We start from the raw sequence: 21,037 nt of genomic DNA on the forward strand, positions 1-21,037 counted from the left end.
AATGGACAACCTGGAAGAAATGGACAAATTCTTAGAAAGGCACAACCTGCCAAGACTGCATCAGGAAGAAATAGAAAATATGAACAGACCAATCACAAGCACCGAAATTGAAACTGTGATTAAAAATCTTCCAACAAGCAAAAGCCCAGGACCAGATGGCTTCACAGGCGAATTCTATCAAACATTTAGAGAAGCGCTAACACCTATCCTTCTCAAACTCTTCCAAAATATAGCAGAGGGAGGAACACTCCCCAACTCATTTTACGAGGCCACCATCACCCTGATACCAAAACCAGACAAGGATGTCACAAAGAAAGAAAACTACAGGCCAATATCACTGATGAACATAGATGCAAAAATCCTCAACAAAATACTAGCAAACAGAATCCAACAGCACATTAAAAGGATCATACACCATGATCAAGTGGGGTTTATTCCAGGAATGCAAGGATTCTTCAATATACGCAAATCAATCAACGTGATACACCATATTAACAAATTAAAGGAGAAAAAACATATGATCATCTCAATAGATGCAGAGAAAGCTTTTGACAAAATTCAACACCCATTTATGATAAAAACCCTGCACAAAGTAGGCATACAGGGAAATTTCCTCAACATCATAAAGGACATATATGACAAACCCACAGCCAACATCGTCCTCAATGGTGAAAAACTGAAAGTATTTCCTCTAAGATCAGGAACAAGACAAGGTTGCCCACTCTCACCACTCTTATTCAACATAGTTTTGTAAGTTTTAGCCACAACAATCAGAGAAGAAAAGGAAATAAAAGGAATCCAAATCGGAAAAGAAGAAGTAAAGCTGTCACTCTTTGCAGATGACATGATACTATACATAGAGAATCCTAAAGATGCTACCAGAAAACTACTACAGCTAATCAATGAATTTGGTAAAGTAGCAGGATACAAAATTAATGCACAGAAATCTCTGGCATTCCTATACACTAAGGATGAAAAATCTGAAAGTGAAATCAAGAAAACACTCCCATTTACCACTGCAACAAAAATAAAAAAATATCTCAGAATAAACCTACCTAAGGAGACAAAAGACCTGTATGCAGAAAATTATAAGACACTGATGAAAGAAATTAAAGATGATACAAATAGGTGGAGAGATATACCATGTTCTTGGATTGGAAGAATCAACATTGTGAAAATGACTCTACTACCCAAAGCAATCTACAGATTCAATGCAATCCCTATCAAACTACCGCTGGCATTTTTCACAGAACTAGAACAAAAAATTTCACAATTTGTATGGAAACACAAAAGACCCCGAATAGCCAAAGCAATCTTGAGAACGAAAAACGAGCTGGAGGAATCAAGCTTCCTGACTTCAGATTATACTACAAAGCTACAGTAATCAAGACAGTATGGTACTGGCACAAAAACATAAATATAGATCAATGGAACAGGATAGAAAGCCCAGAGATAAACCCACGCACATATGGTCACCTTATCTATGATAAAGGAGGCAGGAATGTACAGTGGAGAAAGGACAGCCTCTTCAATAAGTGGTGCTGGGAAAACTGGACAGCTACATGGAAAAGTATGAGGTTAGATCACTCCCTAACACCATGCACAAAAATAAGCTCAAAATGGATTAAAGACCTAAATGTAAGGCCAGAAACTATCAAACTCTTAGAGGAAAACATAGGCAGGACACTCTATGACATAAATCACAGCAAGGTCCTTTTTGACCCACCTCCTAGAGAAATGGAAATAAAAACAAAAATAAACAAACGGGACCTAATGAAACTTAAAAGCTTTTGTGCAGCAAAGGAAACCATAAACAAGACAAAAAGACAACCCTCAGAATGGGAGAAAATATTTGCAAATGAAGCAACTGACAAAGGATTAATCTCCAAAATTTATAAGCAGCTCATGCAGCTCAATAACAAAAAAACAAACAACCCAATCCAAAAATGGGCAGAAGACCTAAATAGACATTTCTCCAAAGAAGATATACAGACTGCTAATAAACACATGAAAGAATGCTCAACATAATTAAACATTAGAGAAATGCAGATCAAAACTAGGGTGAGGTATCATCTCACACCAGTCAGAATGGCTATCATCAAAAAGTCTACAAACAATAAATGCTGGAGAGGGTGTGGAGAAAAGGGAACCCTGTTACACTGTTGGTGGGAATGTAAATTGATACAGCCACTGTGGAGAACAGTATGGAGGTTCCTTAAAAAACTACAAATAGAACTACCATATGACCCAGCAATCCCACTACTGGGCATATACCCTGAGAAAACCATAATTCAAAGAGTCATGTACCAAAATGTTCATTGCAGCTCTATTTACAATAGCCCAGAGATGGAAACAACCTAAGTGTCCATCATCAGATGAATGGACAAAGAAGATGTGGCACATATATACAATGGAATATTACTCAGCCATAAAAAGAAACGAAATTGAGCTATTTGTAATGAGGTGGATAGACCTAGAGTCTGTCATACAGAGTGAAGTAAGTCAGAAAGAGAGACAAATACCGTATGCTAACACATATATATGGAAATTAAGAAAAAAAATGTCATGAAAAACCTAGGGGTGAAACAGGAATAAAGACACAGACTTACTAGAGAATGGACTTGAGGCTATGGGGAGGGGGAATGGTAAACTGTGACAAAGCGAGAGAGAGGCATGGACATATATACACTACCAAACGTAAGGTAGATAGCTAGTGGGAAGCAGCCGCATAGCACAGAGAGATCAGCTCGGTGCTTTGTGACCGCCTGGAGGGGTGGGATAGGGAGGGTGGGAGGGAGGGAGACGCAAGCGGGAAGAGATATGGGGACATATGTATATATATAACTGATTCATTTTGTTGTGAAGCTGAAGCTAACATACCATTGTAAAGCAATTATACTCCAATAATGATGTTAAAAAAAAAAAAAGAATACAAGCTAGTAATAGTGAAAAGAGGGAAAGGATGTAAGGAGAGAGCTACAGATTCAAAACCTGACAGTAAAACAGACAAAGCTTCAAGACTCATCAGTGAATTCCAGCGGACCTGCTTGGGACAACTGTCTGGATAAGTAAAACAAACAGTGCTATAAACCTTTTACAGATTTACTACATTTCTGTAAACCACCCCCCTACAGTGAAAAATGATATTCAGTTATGTTATCTGTGGCATAAGAAAGAAAATCACAACAAATTAAATTGGAGTTGCCTTAAATGCCTATCTCAAGTGACAGCTTCTTAGAGTAATACAATTTGAACTTAAAATAGTTTAGTTGTGATCAAGATACAAAGAATGTTGATATATGTTATAGTCAGTCACACTTAGGGTTAGATGTGACTCATAAAACAGAACAACACTTCTCTTATCACTAATTTGATAAGAGAATAATGTGAATAATGTTCCTTCTTTGTATAAGTAAATGCTGAGCTTAATAAAGTCACTTTAATGGATAAAATTATGAAAATGTCAAAAGACAAGTGCTGAAGAACAACCATAAACAAAATAATTTTATAGACACTACGTACAAGTGAAACACCAAAACTGAAACCTAACAAAAAGTACTGTATTATCCAAACAGCATAAATTTTTAACAGGGTACTTACAAAAAAAGCAACACGAGGCTAGAAAATTATTAGTTATGTCACACAGTTCAAAATCTACTTTCTAGCATTAAGGTTTCTAACAGCCTCCCTAAAATCCCAGGAAGTAAAGATGCTTCCCTATAAAAATAATCCCATTAGGCATTATCGCAAAGCTCTCTGATCCAGCACAACTGGGGCCAGAAGTTGGTTCATATATTGAAAATATTGGTTAAAGCAGAGAATGATTATATGTATAGTAAAAATTATATATATATTAAAAATGTTGCTTTAACTTAAAACACAAATATAAATATTCACTCACCTCCTGATGTAAGATTACAGCCATTTCTTAAGTTTAGGTCCTTTGATTAGGATTTTGTATCATCTTTTTTATACAAACCTATACCTACAATGCAATATTTATAATTTCCAATTTCCTTTGGATTAAAACAGAGTGAATGCTAAAAGGTGTATGCAAAATAATTGGCATCTGAAATCGTTAGATTTATATCATTTTTTGCAGTTCACTTGTGCATGCTTAACTCATAATAACTTTCCAACTTATCCTTACTGAGATTTTTCCGAATACTTAATAATTTTCTTTGCTGTCACACTCACAGTTCATCACTTTACATAATACTATATTACAGAATTCTAATGAAAAGAATGGGCATTCATAGGATTGGAGGCAGATGGGAAACTGGCTCATTACAAGCACACAAAGCAATTGGCAGGAGCAGAATTGCATACATGAAGTAGACCACAGTTTACTCCCCGTGGCTGCTCAGTATCCTGTGGGAAGCAGGCAGTATCATTTACAGTGAGCCTGTCAAGCAGAAGTAAATTCAGTAAGTCTAATAAGTAGACAATGGTTAAGTAAACCTCCACTGTACATCTATTCCACTGAAAGTGAATAATCCGTCAGTGAACACAGATAAAAGGGGTCAGAGAATCAACATCAGATTGGAAAGCTAGAGAAAGTTCTAACAACTTTCTATAGAAATGCCTATTGGCTGATTAGTTATTTTAAGCTCACATCCATCAAAGAGACTATTTCTCAGCACTGGTGCTGGTTTGGTTAACAACCCTAAAGCCTTCTACCTCTACCTTGTAGTTTGCCACCCCATCACCAAAATAAACAGTATCAGGGGTCCCCAGACACCCTGGAAATTCACTTTCTAGAAACACCACCATCTCCAATAAGCCAAACTGAAGGAAGCCACATAACAAAAATGCATTCACAGAGGACCCATGGGGAGTCGAAAATGTTTACATTGCAAAAGATTCCTTGAAGTTCCATTTGAATCCAAAGGTCAATAGACATTCCAAAGAAAACTTCTCAACAATCTATTGGAAGCATTACCCTACCTGGCACCAACTCCCCTCTGCTCCCACAGAAAAGTCTATAAGATATCAAAAACTCTGGAAAGTTTACACTTTATATTATGAAGATGTGTTATTTGCCATGGGTATAATTTATATTATTATTCCCAATTTTTCATAAGCCTCCATAAAATCAAATTCTGCTTCCAGTATCACCGACATAAGGCTTGGTCAAATTATTTGGTTAATGAAATGGAAGTACAAATCACATCTGCCAATTCTGAGCTGAATCTTTCAGAGCCACGACAGGTTCCCTCCACTGCTCTTTCTCTCTGTCACGAGATCGGCACGTCTCACACAGGGGCTGCTCCATCACCCTGGATCCTGGAAAGAATTTGACACTTGGGACAGAGCCACAGCTGACAACCACAACCAACGTGAGCAAGAAGTACCCTTTGTTATTGTAAGCCATTAAAATGTTGGAATTTTTTGTAACAAGCCATACCGCAGTGAAAGCTAACACAACAACCATCGATTTTGTTGAAGGAAGAGAATACAAAGGAGGTTGACATCAGTGCTATACCTTCCAACCATAAATGACTTCTAAACCAATAAATAATGATCACTAATTTTCAGATCAGTGTTTCTCAAACTATCTATGATGATGGACCAGTTACCTTTCCTTTTTAAATTTTCCAATCTATTATAGACCAGTACTTACATAAAATATTAAAAAATGAATTATTAGCAAATCGAAAGAAAAGAAGACTTTCAAAATTTAAGCCCCAATATTTATATTATCATTATTAGATTCAACAGAAATAAAACTACTCTTTCAAACTGCTATTAAAGTTTCTAAATACTTACTCCTGGGCTTCCCTGGTGGTGCAGTGGTTGAGAATCTAACTGCCAATGCAGGAGACACGGGTTCGAGCCCTGGTCTGGGAAGATCCCACATGCCGCGGAGCAACTAGGCCCGTGAGCCACAACTACTGAGCCTGCGCGTCTGGAGCCTGTGCTCCGCAACAAGCGAGGCTGCGATAGTCAGAGGCCCACGCACCGCGATGAAGAGTGGCCCCCGCCTGCCACAACTAGAGAAAGCCCTTGCACAGAAACAAAGACACAACACAGCCAAAAATAAATAAATACTCCCAATTTCTGACAATATATTATTATTGCAAACCAATTACAGTGCACAGAACCACACTGCTCCACAGAGCACACTTCGAGGAGCACTGTTTCAGAACATGTGAAATTAAGAAATATAAAGGCTTTTGTGATGATGTAAACTTTTTGGCAATTGTATAAATGGAAATTAAATTGTAGACAAATTTTGCCCAGAAAAGAGGTAAAAATTTTCCTTAGCATCTTTCCCACTCTGCAAAAATATCTGTGGTTCCTTTTTTCTATAGGCATAAAAATCAGGGGGGTTTTTTCACCTTGTTTTTTCAGTCTATCAATGATAGACACTTAGATTACTTGAAAAGTGCCTAGCTCCCAGACTTAGTAATTTTAAATGAAATGTTTTCAGTTATAACGAATAGGAACCCAATTATTTTATATTGACATATGTAGTTTACTGCCTTTCTCTCTACTTATTATTATCTAGCTACTGAAAAGCAGCTAGTTTTCTCCAATTATTTAGCAACCTGCAATAAACATGATTTAGTTCTAAAACCCCAAGTATATTTTAAATCACATTTAATTTTCTAAAGAATGAATCTTTCCTTTATTAGAGATGATTCAAAGTTTCAGAAATTAATCTCAAGCCTTTAAAGTAGTTTCTGGCTGGCCTAGAAATACTTTTTGGGTGCTAAGATTCCAATCTTGATGAATGTCATTATATATCCACTGTCCTGGGTTGCTGCAGCAGCTGCTGCTAGCTGCTTAAAGAGCGAGTTTTTTTAAAACCGACTGAAAGGAAAAGAAATGATTGTTTCGTTTTCTCTCAAATGAAGAAAAATATGTGAAATATATTTAAAGTGAAAGTGCTTTCTAAGTTTTAAAAATATGGATGGCAAAAGCCAGAGCCACCTCAGTTTGGGCAAAACAGAGACTGCATCATTTGACTTTTGCAAGGCTCAACTGCCTTTTGAAATTAATAGTATTTTTTTTAATAAGAAAAAGAAAGACTTTTGCAAATTAGAGTACTTTTTCAATCTTGTCAATTAAGATTTCTATAGCATTGAGTAATGTATAAAATTACAATTTGCAATCTAGTTAGTATCTAGAGCAACCCAGTTAGGCAGGTAAGAGGAATATCATCACCTTTAACCCCACTAAGCCAGATGAAGAACCATGTTTAGAGAGCTCCACTGTGGGTTCAAACTCTAAACCCCATTCTTTTTTTTTTTCTACACTCCAATACATGGTAATTTCCTTCTTAAAGATCATTTATGTTTGACAACAATAAGTATTTGTACCTAAAATATTTTCAGGTCAGTTGGCAAAAAAATACACTAGAACAGCATACATTTACCAGCAGTATTATATGTATAGGAAAGTATAGTGCAATTTCTAAAATGATTAGAAGAGAAGAGAGATATCACAATATGCTAACATATTTTGATTACTGGTATAATTTTCTATAATACAGAATTAAAGTCTAGACAGTTTAATTTTCATTTCTTCTGAAAAATTATCAGAAATAGGTGGTTAATCATTTAGATAAAAATTGAATTAAGAACATTTCCTTTTACTGTTTTCCTGTTACTGTAAATATAAGTAACAATTTATTCCTTAGCAGAAATAAGATTTTTGTTGTTGGTTTTTGAAGATGTGTTTTATATTATCTTTGGAGATGTAGGGAAGAGGTAGATACAAAAGCAATGTTTTAAATTATATATGTATACACTTCCATGATAAAAATATAAGTAAAATGATGTTACTTTTTACAACTCTGCCTATAGGTAAAGAAGCAATAGGGCTTTTTAGGTGATATTTCAAGTACATATATAGAAGTTAAGCTTACTGTTACATTAAGTGACAAAGTAAGGAATTCTTAAAAATAACCCATGTTACAGTTAGAGATTATTTCCATAGAATCTTTTAAGTTTACTGCTGTTTCAACTTAGCTGATAAATATGAAGTTATATGAATACAGTTAAATGGTTTTTAAAACGTTTTAATATCATTAGCAAAACCACCTAGAATACTTTTTATTAATCCTCGTTTGCACTTTCTAATTTTAAAAAATCAACTGTAATTTTTTAGCTAATTAACACAAACTGTATTTTCCCTTCAGTTCAGTACAAATTTATACATTGGAAGACTAACTATAAAATCTAACACATTTTTGATGCTGAGAAAAACCTCAACAAAGAAAAATAACTTTCTTCTTGCTCATCTCTTCATAGCCATAAGAAATAGATTTTTTTAAATAAGGGAAAAAATATAGAATTACTTAATTGTATTTTTAAAAAAAGACATGTTTACTTCAGTAATTATGGGTATATTTTCAGCTGTGCTGTCATTATCATCAAAATTCTATATTCTACAAAGTTACATTAAATTAACACTCAGGTATAACATTCTTTTCCAAAGAACTATTATTTTAAATGAATTTTTAACCCAGAATTTTGGCTCTACTCTCAATTCAAAAGTTGTTTCTCTTTCTTTATTTTTTTAAGTCAAAGCTCTTTAGTGAGAAAAGTTTGAGATCCCATATATAAGGAGATCCTGAGACCCTATAACAGGGCAAAAAAAAAAAAAAAAATCCCTTCATCTAGATAAGTAAATAAATTAAAAATTTCCCAACATACTGCCTGTTAATTATTTTAACAGTTAACTGTATTCTATCATACTTCCTATTTTCTATCACAATTTCATTTATCTTAGTCATTCCTATCTCTCCAATAAAAATAAAGGCCCGTTGATTAAATCTGATATTCTTTGTGCCCTTAGACACTAAATAAATATTGCTTGATTGAAAATAATTGACTGAATGTTGTTTCAAGGATATGGAGAGATTTTAAATTATGTGATATACCTTCACAAAGAATAGGATTTTCAAAAATCAAATTAAATTGAAAAAAAAAAGTTAACAGAGGATATTTTTACATAAAATAGGGACTAGATAATTTTGAGTTTTCTCTTTATAAAAGATTTTATAAATTGTTATACTTTTAATATTTAAACATTAAATCCTAAATCCTTAAAATTTTTAAATACAGTTTCCAAACACATATATGGTCCAACTGGATTTACAAGGAACAACTTTTAATAAATCAGCATTATTCATTATGATAGCTACCAAATCTAGTTTCATACAGTTCCTTTCCCATATTTTTATATTTCTAAAGCCTATTTAGTAGGTTCAATCATAAATATGGAGGAGAGGTAATCAAATGCAAGTACTAAATTTTAACTGAGGTTCTTATAGCAGTTTTGGTATCTGTATGTAAAACTTTAACTTGAACACTCTCAAGCAATACCTCTCAACAAATGGCAATAAAAAGAACTAATAAAATAGAATGCCATAAGTGCCTTGATTATAGGTTGATATCAAAGTGGTCTATTAATATAAAACTAGTGGTCAAGGCAGTCACTTAGAGAAGATGGGGAAATAGTCATGTTTATGTATGAGAAAAAATTATACCAATTTTAACAACAATTTAAGTGAAAAGACTCCTAGCCTCAAAATATATTTCATAATAATCACCAGGCCAAGCTATCTGAATCAGCAGACACACGATCTTTTTCAAAACTTTCCCTAAAGTTTTCAGTAACTCTAGAAACAGGCAGCTGGCATCATCTAATTTGGGGGACTACACAAAGAATAATTTTAAGTTCTTAGACCTGCTTTTTCCAATAAGGGAGCCACCAGACAAAGGTGGCTACTTGTGCTTAAGATTAGGTTAGTGCAACTAAGAAACTAAATTTAAAGTTTTATTTAATTTTAATTATTTTATTAAATGTAAATTTTAGAATTATTATTCATTTGAGTTGCTAGAACTTTTAATAATGGTTGGAAAAACTTGGGTATGTACTTTTAAACTGAAAATTTTATTAAATCTAAATATTGATCAAGTATTTCCAATGGAAAAATACCAGATTTAGAAAGTGCAGTACAAAAGAATGAAAATATCTCACTAACAAATTTTATATTGATTACATGTTAAAATATGTTTTGATATATTGGGTTAAATAAAAATCTATCATTATTAAAATTCATTCAGCTGTTCTTTATTTTTTTAATATAGCCACTAAATTTTTTGAATTATATAAATGGTGTCCATTATATTTCTATTGGACAGTGCTGCCTTAGACAATATAAATAAAATCAAAACTTTTTTTAAAGTCAGGTTCCTTAGGGTATAATTTACACGCAGTAAAATTCACTCTTTTACATGTACAGTTCTATAAATTCTGACAAATGTATACAGTCATGTAACCACCACAATCAAGACATAATACATTTTCATCACCCCAGAAAGTCCCCTTATGTTTCTCCGTAATCAGCTCAAACCTCCTACCCCTAAACCGTGACAACTCAGTTTTCTGTCCCTACAGTTTTGCTCTTTGCAGAACAGTACAGCATGTAGACTTCTTGAGTCCAGGAAAATCAAACTTTAAAGACCACGCTACCCTATGGTACTAAAGGATTATTATTGATATTTCCTTTCCTTGTATTACGAACATTTTGCCAAGGCCTATTTTGCCAGTTATTCCATTTTCAAAACTGAAAATGAAAGCTTTCTTCCTTGTCACTATTACAGTAATTTATTTATACTTATGGACTAAAACTCAGCACACTGTATTTTAGTTATTTACATACAGGTTTCCCTCCACTAGACTGTATGATGGAAGCCTGACTTCTAGAACCACTGTGCTTTCCATAGAGTTAACTGCCTAGTGAAATTAATGATGCAGATGACAAGGCTGAGAAGGTATTCCCCATATTGTGTTATAAAAAAGGAAAAGGAAAAAACAAAGAACTGACTGATGAAGCAGTTTACCCTCTAGATTAGCTGTCTACTTTTACTGTGGTCTCAAAAAAAGATTCTAATTAGAGGATCCAAGTACTACGATGCCAAATAACCAGGAGCAAATGCTAGTGGAGATTGAACCTACACCAATATTTTTACCTAGATTGCTATTAGTTTTGTCAGAGCTTGCTAACAAAGTTGAATAGATTTGGAGTACTCTGTCTAACACTATTTTTCTCATAAACTCTGTTATTTCTGGTACATGATTTTAAGAACATAAAGTTTTTAAGAAACACATGTATCTTATTACAGCAGAAACACCTTTACCGCATGAAGGTAAAGACTGAAGAAATTCTATGGAAAAGTAGAATATTTGTAATCAATAATATTCATAAAAGTTAAATACATGAAATATAACATCTATGTTTTAAATAAATAAATAAAATATTACAACTGAGTTTAATCGTTCTAAAATACTTACTGAAGTCTCCAGTAAGAAAAACTCCCTCTGCTCCCGGGGCCCATTCTTTGCAGTATAAACCACCATCAGCACATCTGTGGAGGCCAAATGATTCATAACCTCTGGAAAACTTATCAATACCACCTTCGTTCTCTCCAATGTTGTTCAAAGTCTTGCTAAACAGCTTATACCTTTGAAAAAGTGCAAAAGAAAGGAAATTGAAAAATTAAATCATCTTCCAGAAAAGCTACTGTAATTAAGAAGTTGCTATACTCTCATTCAGAAAAAGAAAAAAGAAGACATCATTAAAGAGGAATGATGTGAATAATTTCATTTATTGGTAGAAGTTACCTGGTAGGATAAAATCATTCTTATCTCAAATAAACTGAACTAATCCAACTAACATTTTTTTTTGTAATTTCAAGCATTTTGGTATAAGAGAAAATATGATGGCTATGTTATTCCATGAATATTTTAATATCAGCACTATAGCAACTTCTACGTCAAGACAGCAGAATGAAGGAGCATTCCTACATCTCTCCTCAAACTCCTAAAAAAAAAAAAATGAAGGAAAAATAGCTAAAAACCAGTAAGAAAAATAAAATTACTCTATAGCAGGTTTGGCACACTTTTCCTGTTAAGGGGCAGATAGTAAATATTTTAGGCTTTGCCAGCCATATGGTCTCTATCACAACTACTCAACTATGTCTCTGAAGCATGAAATTGGCCACAGACAATATGCAAATGGATGGGTGTAGCTGTGTTTTTTTTTTTTTTTTACATCTTTATTGGAGTATAATTGCTTTACAATGGTGTGTTAGTTTCTGCTTTATAACAAAGTGAATCAGTTATACATATACATATGTTCCCATATCTCTTCCCTCTTGCGTCTCCCTCCCTCCCACCCTCCCAATCCCACCCCTCTAGGTGGTCACAAAGCACAGAGCTGATCTCCCTGTGCTATGCGGCTTCTTCCCACTAGCTATCTATTTTACGTTTGGTAGTGTATATATGTCCATGACACTCTCTCACTTTGTCACAGCTTATCCTTCCCCCTCCCCATATCCTCAAGTCCATTCTCTAGTAGGTCTGTGTCTTTATTCCCGTCTTACTCCTAGGTTCTTCATGACATTTTTTTTCTTAAATTCCATATATATGTGTTAGCATACGGTATTTGTCTTTCGCTTTCTGACTTACTTCACTCTGTATGACAGACTCTAGGTCCATCCACCTCATTACAAAGAGCTCAATTTCGTTTCTTTTTATGGCTGAGTAATATTCCATTGTATATATGTGCCACATCTTCTTTATCCATTCATCTGATGATGGACACTTAGGTTGCTTCCATCTCTGGGCTATTGTAAATAGAGCTGCAATGAACATTGTGGTACATGGCTCTTTTTGAATTATGGTTTTCTCAGGGTATATTCCCAGTAGTGGGATTGCTGAGTCATATGGTAGTTCTATTTGTAGTTTTTTAAGGAACCTCCATACTGTTCTCCATAGTGGCTGTATCGATTCACATTCCCACCAGCAGTGCAAGAGGGTTCCCTTTTCTCCACACCCTCTCCAGCATTTATTGTTTCTAGATTTTTTGATGATGGCCATTCTGACTGGTGTGAGATGATATCTCATTGTAGTTTTGATCTGCATTTCTCTAATGTTTAATTATGTTGAGCATTCTTTCATGTGTTTATTAGCAGTCTGTATATCTTCTTTGGAGAAATGTCTATTTAGGTCTTCTGCCCATTTTTGGATTGGGTTGTTTGTTTTTTTGTTATTGAGCTGCATGAGCTGCTTATAAATTTTGGAGATTAATCCTTTGTCAGTTGCTTCATTTGCAAATATTTTCTCCCATTCTGAGGGTTGTCTTTTTGTCTTGCTTATGGTTTCCTTTGCTGTGCAAAAGCTTTGAAGTTTCATTAGGTCCCATTTGTTTATTTTTGTTTTTATTTCCATTTCTCTAAGAGGTGGGTCAAAAAGGATCTTGCTGTGATTTATGTCATAGAGTGTTCTGCCTATGTTTTCCTCTAAGAGTTTGATAGTTTCTGGCCTTACATTTAGGTCTTTATTCCATTTTGAGCTTATTTTTGTGTATGGTATTACGGAGACACTTTATTTACAAAATCAGATGGTGGGGCCAAATTTGGCCTCTGGGCTGTAGTTTGCCTAGCCATGCCCTATAAAGCATGGAAAGAACATACATCACATCAAACTACAGAAGCTAGCAGCCACGAGAAGAAATCAAAGATTGCTTTCCAAGCAGGACCAAGAATAACACATGGCTGCTCCTGAACCTCTCCCAGATTCCCACAGTCCATATTCAGGGCTGGTACACAAAAACATACTACTACTTGCACTTACTAGCCCCAGGTCTGGGGAGAAGCAAAGTAGGACAAAACTGGTAAAACTAGAGAAATGAAGCCTGTGGCAGGTGCTCTATGTCAGAAGTGAAAGTTCCAGAACTATGCAATGAATTGAGCAACGTCCATAAACTTCCCTGCGTACTCAATACCCTGAGGGGTAATCAATAAAAGTCCCAGAAAGATGGCATGAATCCAAGTAGGGAATATACAGGGAATATACAAAATGTAAGAAGCTAACTAATGAAGAACACCTCAACTGAGCTGAATGGAAAAAGACTCTTTCCACAAATGTTTCATGCTGTACTTCAACTTAAATAAAAATGAATTGAATTAAAATAAGAGCTGAGAGATTATATGACAGAACAACAGAATGAGAAGTAAAATGAAACTGCAGACCCAAAGAAATAAACAGAGTATCAAAACGTAGCATTAGAAAATAATAATTAAATTAGAATTGGCAAGGGACAAAGTGTACATATAACCAAGGGGGGAAAGCAGGGCATGGGGGGTGATGGTGGGATGAATTGGGAGATTGGGATTGACATATATACACTAATATGTATAAAATAGATAACTAATAAGCTGCTGTATAAATAAAATAAAATTCAAAAATTCAAAAAAAATAATTTAAAAATCTCTATTTTTAAAGATAAAAAAAATACTATACAATGGACATCCTCAATAATTGAGTATGAGAGTTACTGTTTCTCTACACTCTTGGCAATGTTAGTCTTATTAATCCATCTGATATTTTTTAACTCTCTGGTTGGTAAAAATATCTTATTGTGTTTTAGTGCTTGCATTTTCCTAAATTATTATTAAGGTTGAATGGCTTTTCTTAAATTTATTAGCTATTTGTGCTTCTTTTTCAGTGAGATGAGTGCAGGCTAGTATTTACTAATGGTATAACTCTGGACAAATTCCTAAATTTCTCTGTGCCTCATTTTCTTGCCTGCAAAATGGAGATGCTAAGTGTATTTGATCAAAAGGGTTATTATGCAAATTAGCTGAGATTGTACATGTAAAGTCCTTAGGCTATTGCCTGGCAAATAATATTCTCTCAATCAATATTAGCTATATCTTTGTCCTTTTTTTTCCATTTTAGGTTGATTTATTTTTTGATTTGCAAAAGCTCTTTATATATTATAGAAAGTCATCTGTTTTCTGAAACACACTTATTGCAAATATTTTCTTCCAGTTGGTTTCCTTCTAGCTTTACTTATGGTATAGTTCATCTTAAAGAATTTAAAAATTATTTCTAATCTATCCATCTTTAAGGAGTTTTATATAGAATATATATAGCATCATATTTTGCTTAAAAGGTATTCCTAATCATAAGATTAAAATAATTCTCCCATATTTTCTTCCACTATACTTATATTTTTTGGTGTTTAGTGCTTAAATTGCCTTGGCATTTATTTTTGTATGTGGAATGATGTAGGAATTTGAGTTTTCTTCCAAAGTGCGAGAATAATTTTCCCAGTGCTCTTTATTTCATATATTCTGCCCTTTCTCCACTGATTAAGATGCCTGATTGACTTTATGTATTAAATTCACATATATAGAAGGCATTTTTATTTACTCCTCTTTCTTTGTTCTTTTCTGTATCTGGAGGAAGAATACCACACAATTTTAATTAACATAACTACATATAATAGTATATTTAATATTTGGTCATAGAAGTTCACATTTTAATTTTTCTGTACATTTTCTTGGATATTTTAAAAACTTTTTTCCTTTATATGAACTTTACAATCAGTATGTCAAGTTTATTCAGATTATTTTACTATATAGATTAATTTGGAGAGAATTGCTACATACAAAATATTGAGTCCTTTAGCACATTTATTATTAGGTTAATCTTAGCATTTTGCTGTTATCATGATAAGATGCTCCTTGTCTACTACATTTTCTAAGTGGCTATTGTTGACAAAGATGCTAGTGGTTTATTATAAAAAAGAATTATTAGGTAAGTGAACTGGAAATTGATATAATTAGAGAAAAAAGAAATTGAAAATATTAAAGAGATATGCAAAACTAACAAAAATTATCAAAATAAGGATAGCTGGTGACTCTGAAGAACAAAACTAAATAAAATGAATATAAAAGACATAAAACTGGACAGTTTTCCTATAGAACTAAATCTGCATTTTAAAAAGAACACATTATGTTTTAAGAAAAATTTGGAAAACAAATGCACAAACACGCACACACAGCATCTCCCAGTTTAAGCTACTGAAATTCAAAGGAGAAAGAAATAATTCTATGGACAACTGGTACAAAAAAATAAGGGGAGGGGGGCATTTTTTTTTGCAAAGGAGCATGACATTAAAGACCAAAACATAACAAATCCAAGCCCATACAATTCTGAGAGGGAAAAGTAGTAATCTAAGGATATTATATGAGGGCTTCCCTGGTGGCGCAGTGGTTGAGAGTCCGCCTGCCGATGCAGGGGACGCGGGTTAGTGCCCCGGTCTGGGAAGATCCCACATGCCGCGGAGCGGCTGGGCCCGTGAGCCATGGCCGCTGAGCCTGCGCATCCGGAGCCTGTGCTCCACAACGAGAGAGGCCACAACAGTGAGAGGCCCGCGTACCGCAAAAAAAAAAAAAAGTCAGTTTAAGGATATTATATGAGACACATGCCTACTCGAGCTTAAGGAATTCTTTAAATATTGCCAAATTAAAAAATAATTTTAAGTCTATGACATTAACGAACCATTGTTGAAGAAAAGAAAAAACTTTCCATAAAAATTAGTCAATTAAAAGACTAAAAACACACACAGAGGAATGGACAGTCATTGCAGCAGTGTGGTTGAGCCCTAAGTCTTTAAATATAGAACCAAGGCTAATCAATTGTGCAATTATGTGACTGTGATAACAAGAAAAGAATCTCAATGGACAAGTGAAAACTTGACTTATAAAAAAACAAGAGGTAAGTGAAAGGGAGATGGAATAAAGCATGAGTGGTCAGACCCCTATTTTTTTTTTATAACAGAGTCACTCAACACTGACTAAAATTTAAGATTTTCATCATTATACTCTTTAATCTCTTCATTAATCTTAGATGGCCACTTTAAAGAAAGTCATAATGTGAATTTCAGCCACTTCTTTCATTTTATTTCAGTCTATTTGTTTAAAATTAAATTTAAAACACATCTATTTTCCTCATGTTTTATTATATTATTTCTATCAAGCTATTTCTCTATCCTTCTACCTCTATATAAGCATATAAAAAATATCAAGAATGATGTTCCCTTAATATCAGTGATGATTTTTTTGGTGGGGTTTCTATTTACTTTCTCCCCTGCATTGTTCTAATTATTTATAACAAAGAAACACCATTTAAACAAAATAAATGTTTTTTTCTGAAACTACAAAATTTTTAGATCATTAAAATATCTACATAATCCTATAAAATATTCCATAAGAATTTTAATACGTATGTAAAACTATGTTTATAAAATTTGGGGAATTCAAATAGTTTGAAATAGATCAGTGGGACAAAACTGAGTTCTTGAAATAGACTTGAACATATAAAGAAATTAAATACATCATAAAAGGACATTTCAAATAAGTAAGAAAAGAATGGCTTACCTATTAAAATATTGTAATCTAAGTTTAAAAATTGGACCTCTAAAACCAAAATAACTTTGAAAGATCAAAGTTATAAATATTTAATTTTAAAAAAACCCTATATTTCACAGAAAAAGAAGTACAAATGGCCAGTAAACATATTGAAAAGATGCTCAAATTCATAGATAATTGAAGAAGTGCAAACCTAAATTCCATTTTCCACCTAAAAGACCAGTAAACATGTGATAGTCTGTGCAGACAGAATGCAGGTCCAGGAAAAAGACATTCCCAAATACTCTTTAATGAAATATAAATTAGATAACTATTTGGCATCAGCTATGAAAATTTCAAAATTACACTCTTCAACTAAGTAATTCCATTTCTAGAAATTTACCCCTAGGATATATCACACAAAGAAGCAAAGACATGTGTACAATGATAATCATTATGGCATTATTTAAAATACCAAACCATGGAAAATACCTACCTGTTCAACAAGGGAGGCTGGTCGAATTAACTGTGGAACATGCAAACAACAAATTACACGAGATCCATTATGAAGAATGAGATAGAACGAAATGTGGTGATGTGGAAAAATGTCCCAAGAGCGATGGCTTAGGGAAAGAAGCTGCAAAGCAGTTTTCTACAAACCATCTATTTGTATAAAGAATATTCATATAGGTACAGATGGCATGTAGATGGTATTTTCACAGGGTCCCTTCCTCTGCACCAGCGGTTGAATTCCAATGGGCTGAGGTGAACAGGAGCCTTAAGCCTCCCTAGCCTCACCACACTCACCACATTTGCTTCAAAGACAAGAAGAGGTACAGCACAGAATCTGATCGGTGTAGTGCAATGCCTACGGGAGTGGTAGGTGTGAGTGGAATATTTCATATATGACCCCCTTTTGTATTGTATATATATATACCCAACACACACAAATACACAAGCCCACCTGTGAGCACACATGCCCATGGTTTCATAAAAATTCAGATTACATTTAATCTATTATTTGAAACAAATTAGCTTTTAATGAAATGATACAACCCCAGTCTCACTGGCAGTCTTTACTCTAGTCTTTACACAAACTGAACCACCAACAGAAGCCAGGAAGTTATCATAAATATGAGGAGCTGCTCCCACATGAGGAACACAAAAGGGCAAGCCTGATGATAAAAGAATGACCAATGAGGTTAGCCTTTGAGTATGGAAAACAACGCAGAGAAGAACTCTAAGTGAGATGGAGAGCGCAAAGCCCAGCGAAAAGTGACAGTGTCTATTTAAAAGCTAGAGCCTATTATTACCAAGCATTTGCCAAATCAAGTAAGAATGAAAAAATTCCAGATTTTTCTATGAACTCTCCCTAATTTAACACTGGCAACTGTTTCAAAAAATACTTCAAATACTGATCTGGACCAAAAAAGAAAAAAAGGCAAAAAAAAACCCCTCAATCTACAGATCTAATGAAAGACTAGTACTGCAAACTCTCTCATACTCTCCAACTTCTATGAGAAAATGATTGTTACCTCTTATAGATATTATTCAGCTATAACTCTTGGTATATGGAAACTCTAATCCATATTAGACAACATAAGTAACAACATTCAATAAAATGATCAAACAGGAACAGTCAACAAAATAAATCTGGACTTAGGGTAAAAAAAATACATACACATACATTATCATAATATAAGAAAAATTACTGATTCTTTTTAAAAAAGATATCAACTTCGGGAGGGCAAATAAATGTGGCAATAATTTTACTGTCAATGTGGTTATAATATCTTTGAAACACAATTTTAGATTTATTTAAATTTAAAAAATAATCATTCTTAAGACGTTTCATAAGACATGTACAAATGTCCCATTTACTAAAATTGAACAGAAACAGGATTATAGTATGATATAATTCTAACTAAATATCTTGACTTCCTCAAGGTCAGCCCTGTAGCTTCTGATACAGAAATACACATTCCACTTTGAAATCACTGTGGCTCAAAAAAGAAAATGCCTAAGGATATAGCAAGCTCATCGTCCCTTTGCCCTCTCCTACTACAGTCATCTCTCTCAATATTTTGCTATGAATGTATAGAATATTTAAAAACTGGGTCAAATTCTTGGTAACCAGAACATAAAACGAAGTTAGTATTGAAACTACTGTATCTGTAGTTTCAATAGAAACTGTAGAAACTACTGTATCTGTATTTTGTACAGATATAAAAATATTATCACATTTGATTGATGTTTTTAATCCTCTTTTTACAAACAAAGAAATAGAGGCACAGATAAATATGTAAGTTGCCCAAGGTCAAGAAGGTAAAAAGCAGTAGAGATGTGGTATTATTCATCACAAAAGGTATACTTTAAGGAAATCAAGAGACAAAGTCTCAAATTAAAAGTCACATCTTCCTTTTAAAGAAAGCCCTATAAGTTTTATTCATAAGGCTATTAATCTTATAATTAAGAGAAACAGCTAGGGCTCTAGAAACAAACAGTTCAGGTTCAAATCTTAACTCTGTTACATACTATATGTGACCTTGAACAAATCACTTAGCCTCTTGTTTAGATTTTTAATATCTGTTTAGATTGTAATGTGCACATTAATTATTAGCGAACATCAAGGACTGTTTCTCCTTAAATTCCAAAAGTGTGTGAGAACACATTTTTTCCTGCTATGAAAAATTACAAATATAGGCATACTAACACATACCAGGTATTCCAGATTAACTTGAATGTATGGGTTATAAAAAGTGTTGAAGAAAATTAAGTAAATTGGATTGACTAGGGGAAAAAATAGTTACTTTAGGGAAGCAGGAAATTACTAGTTTGGGAAAAAAATGAAACAGGCTACAGTCTTTGCTCTCCTGTAAGACAGTTCATCCTAGATCTGTACCGAAACTCTGATTTCAGGCAAGGTTGTGAACACAGGAGATATGTCAGGGGAGATGGATCATACCTTATCTGGAAATATCTAGGATGTAGAATTCTTTCTCAAGTGCTTCTGAGTGGGCCTGAAACACAAGGAACCCATGGGGAAATTCCTTCCTTGCTAGCTTAATTCTTAAGATTTTATATTGTCATCTGCTTCCTAGAGGAGACTTGGAATAGAGGCAAGCAAAAGCACAGAAATAAAAGCTCAACAGGAATTTTTAATAACTAAAAAAGGGGAAAATAAAGGAGAGGGGAATGGAATTTTTTTTGAAACAAAAAACTGCTTTTTAAATCGGCCTTTAAAAAGACTTCAAGGTGACTGGCAGAAACTTTCTTCTTGAAGCACAAAATATGTGTAATATACAAACTTATCTATATATTAAACCTGTCAAGTGAACAGTAGGCATTTGAGACTTAAAAGTGAATAGTTTAGGGCTTCCCTGATGGTGCAGTGGTTGAGAGTCCACCTGCCGATGCAGGGAATGCGGGTTCGTGCCCCAGTCCGGGAAGATCCCACATGCCGCGGAGCGGCTGGGCCCGTGAGCCATGGCCGCTGAGCCTGCGCGTCTGGAGCCTGTGCTCTGCAACAGGAGAGGCCACAATAGTGAGAGGCCCGAGTACCGCCAAAAAAAAAAAAAAAAAAGTGAATAGTTTATGTTCCTCAATCACGGATAAGTATTCAACAACAACAACAACAAAAACCCACAACATATTTATTACAGGATAAAAATACTTATTGTGTGCCAATAATTCAAGGTCCTTCCCTCAATAAGTTCATCAGTCTAATAGAAGGCTGTTCAACTCAGGACAATAGGGCTGAGATAAGCAAATGTTAACAGAAGAATTAGCAAGACAACAGAAAGAACTGATGGGAGAAG

General features: G+C 34.1%; 1 protein-coding gene across 7 annotated transcripts in view; it reads right to left on the reverse strand.

Moving 5' to 3' along the window:
• GBE1 (1,4-alpha-glucan branching enzyme 1) overlaps positions 1-21,037 on the reverse strand; it is a 297,233-nt gene that overhangs the window by 220,348 nt on the left and 55,848 nt on the right. For all 7 annotated transcript variants that reach the window (XM_089910389.1, XM_089910390.1, XM_089910391.1 and 4 more), the window contains exon 2: positions 11,311-11,480. In XM_089910389.1, the coding sequence (XP_089766515.1) occupies positions 11,311-11,480 (170 nt within the window). The remainder of the gene's footprint in view (positions 1-11,310; positions 11,481-21,037) is intronic.

Source organism: Delphinapterus leucas, chromosome 4 (genome assembly GCF_059928025.1).
Source record: "Delphinapterus leucas isolate spDelLeu-1000000601 "Yukka" chromosome 4, BTC_Dleu_Yukka2, whole genome shotgun sequence".
In the NCBI taxonomy this organism is placed as follows: Eukaryota; Metazoa; Chordata; class Mammalia; order Artiodactyla; family Monodontidae; genus Delphinapterus; species Delphinapterus leucas.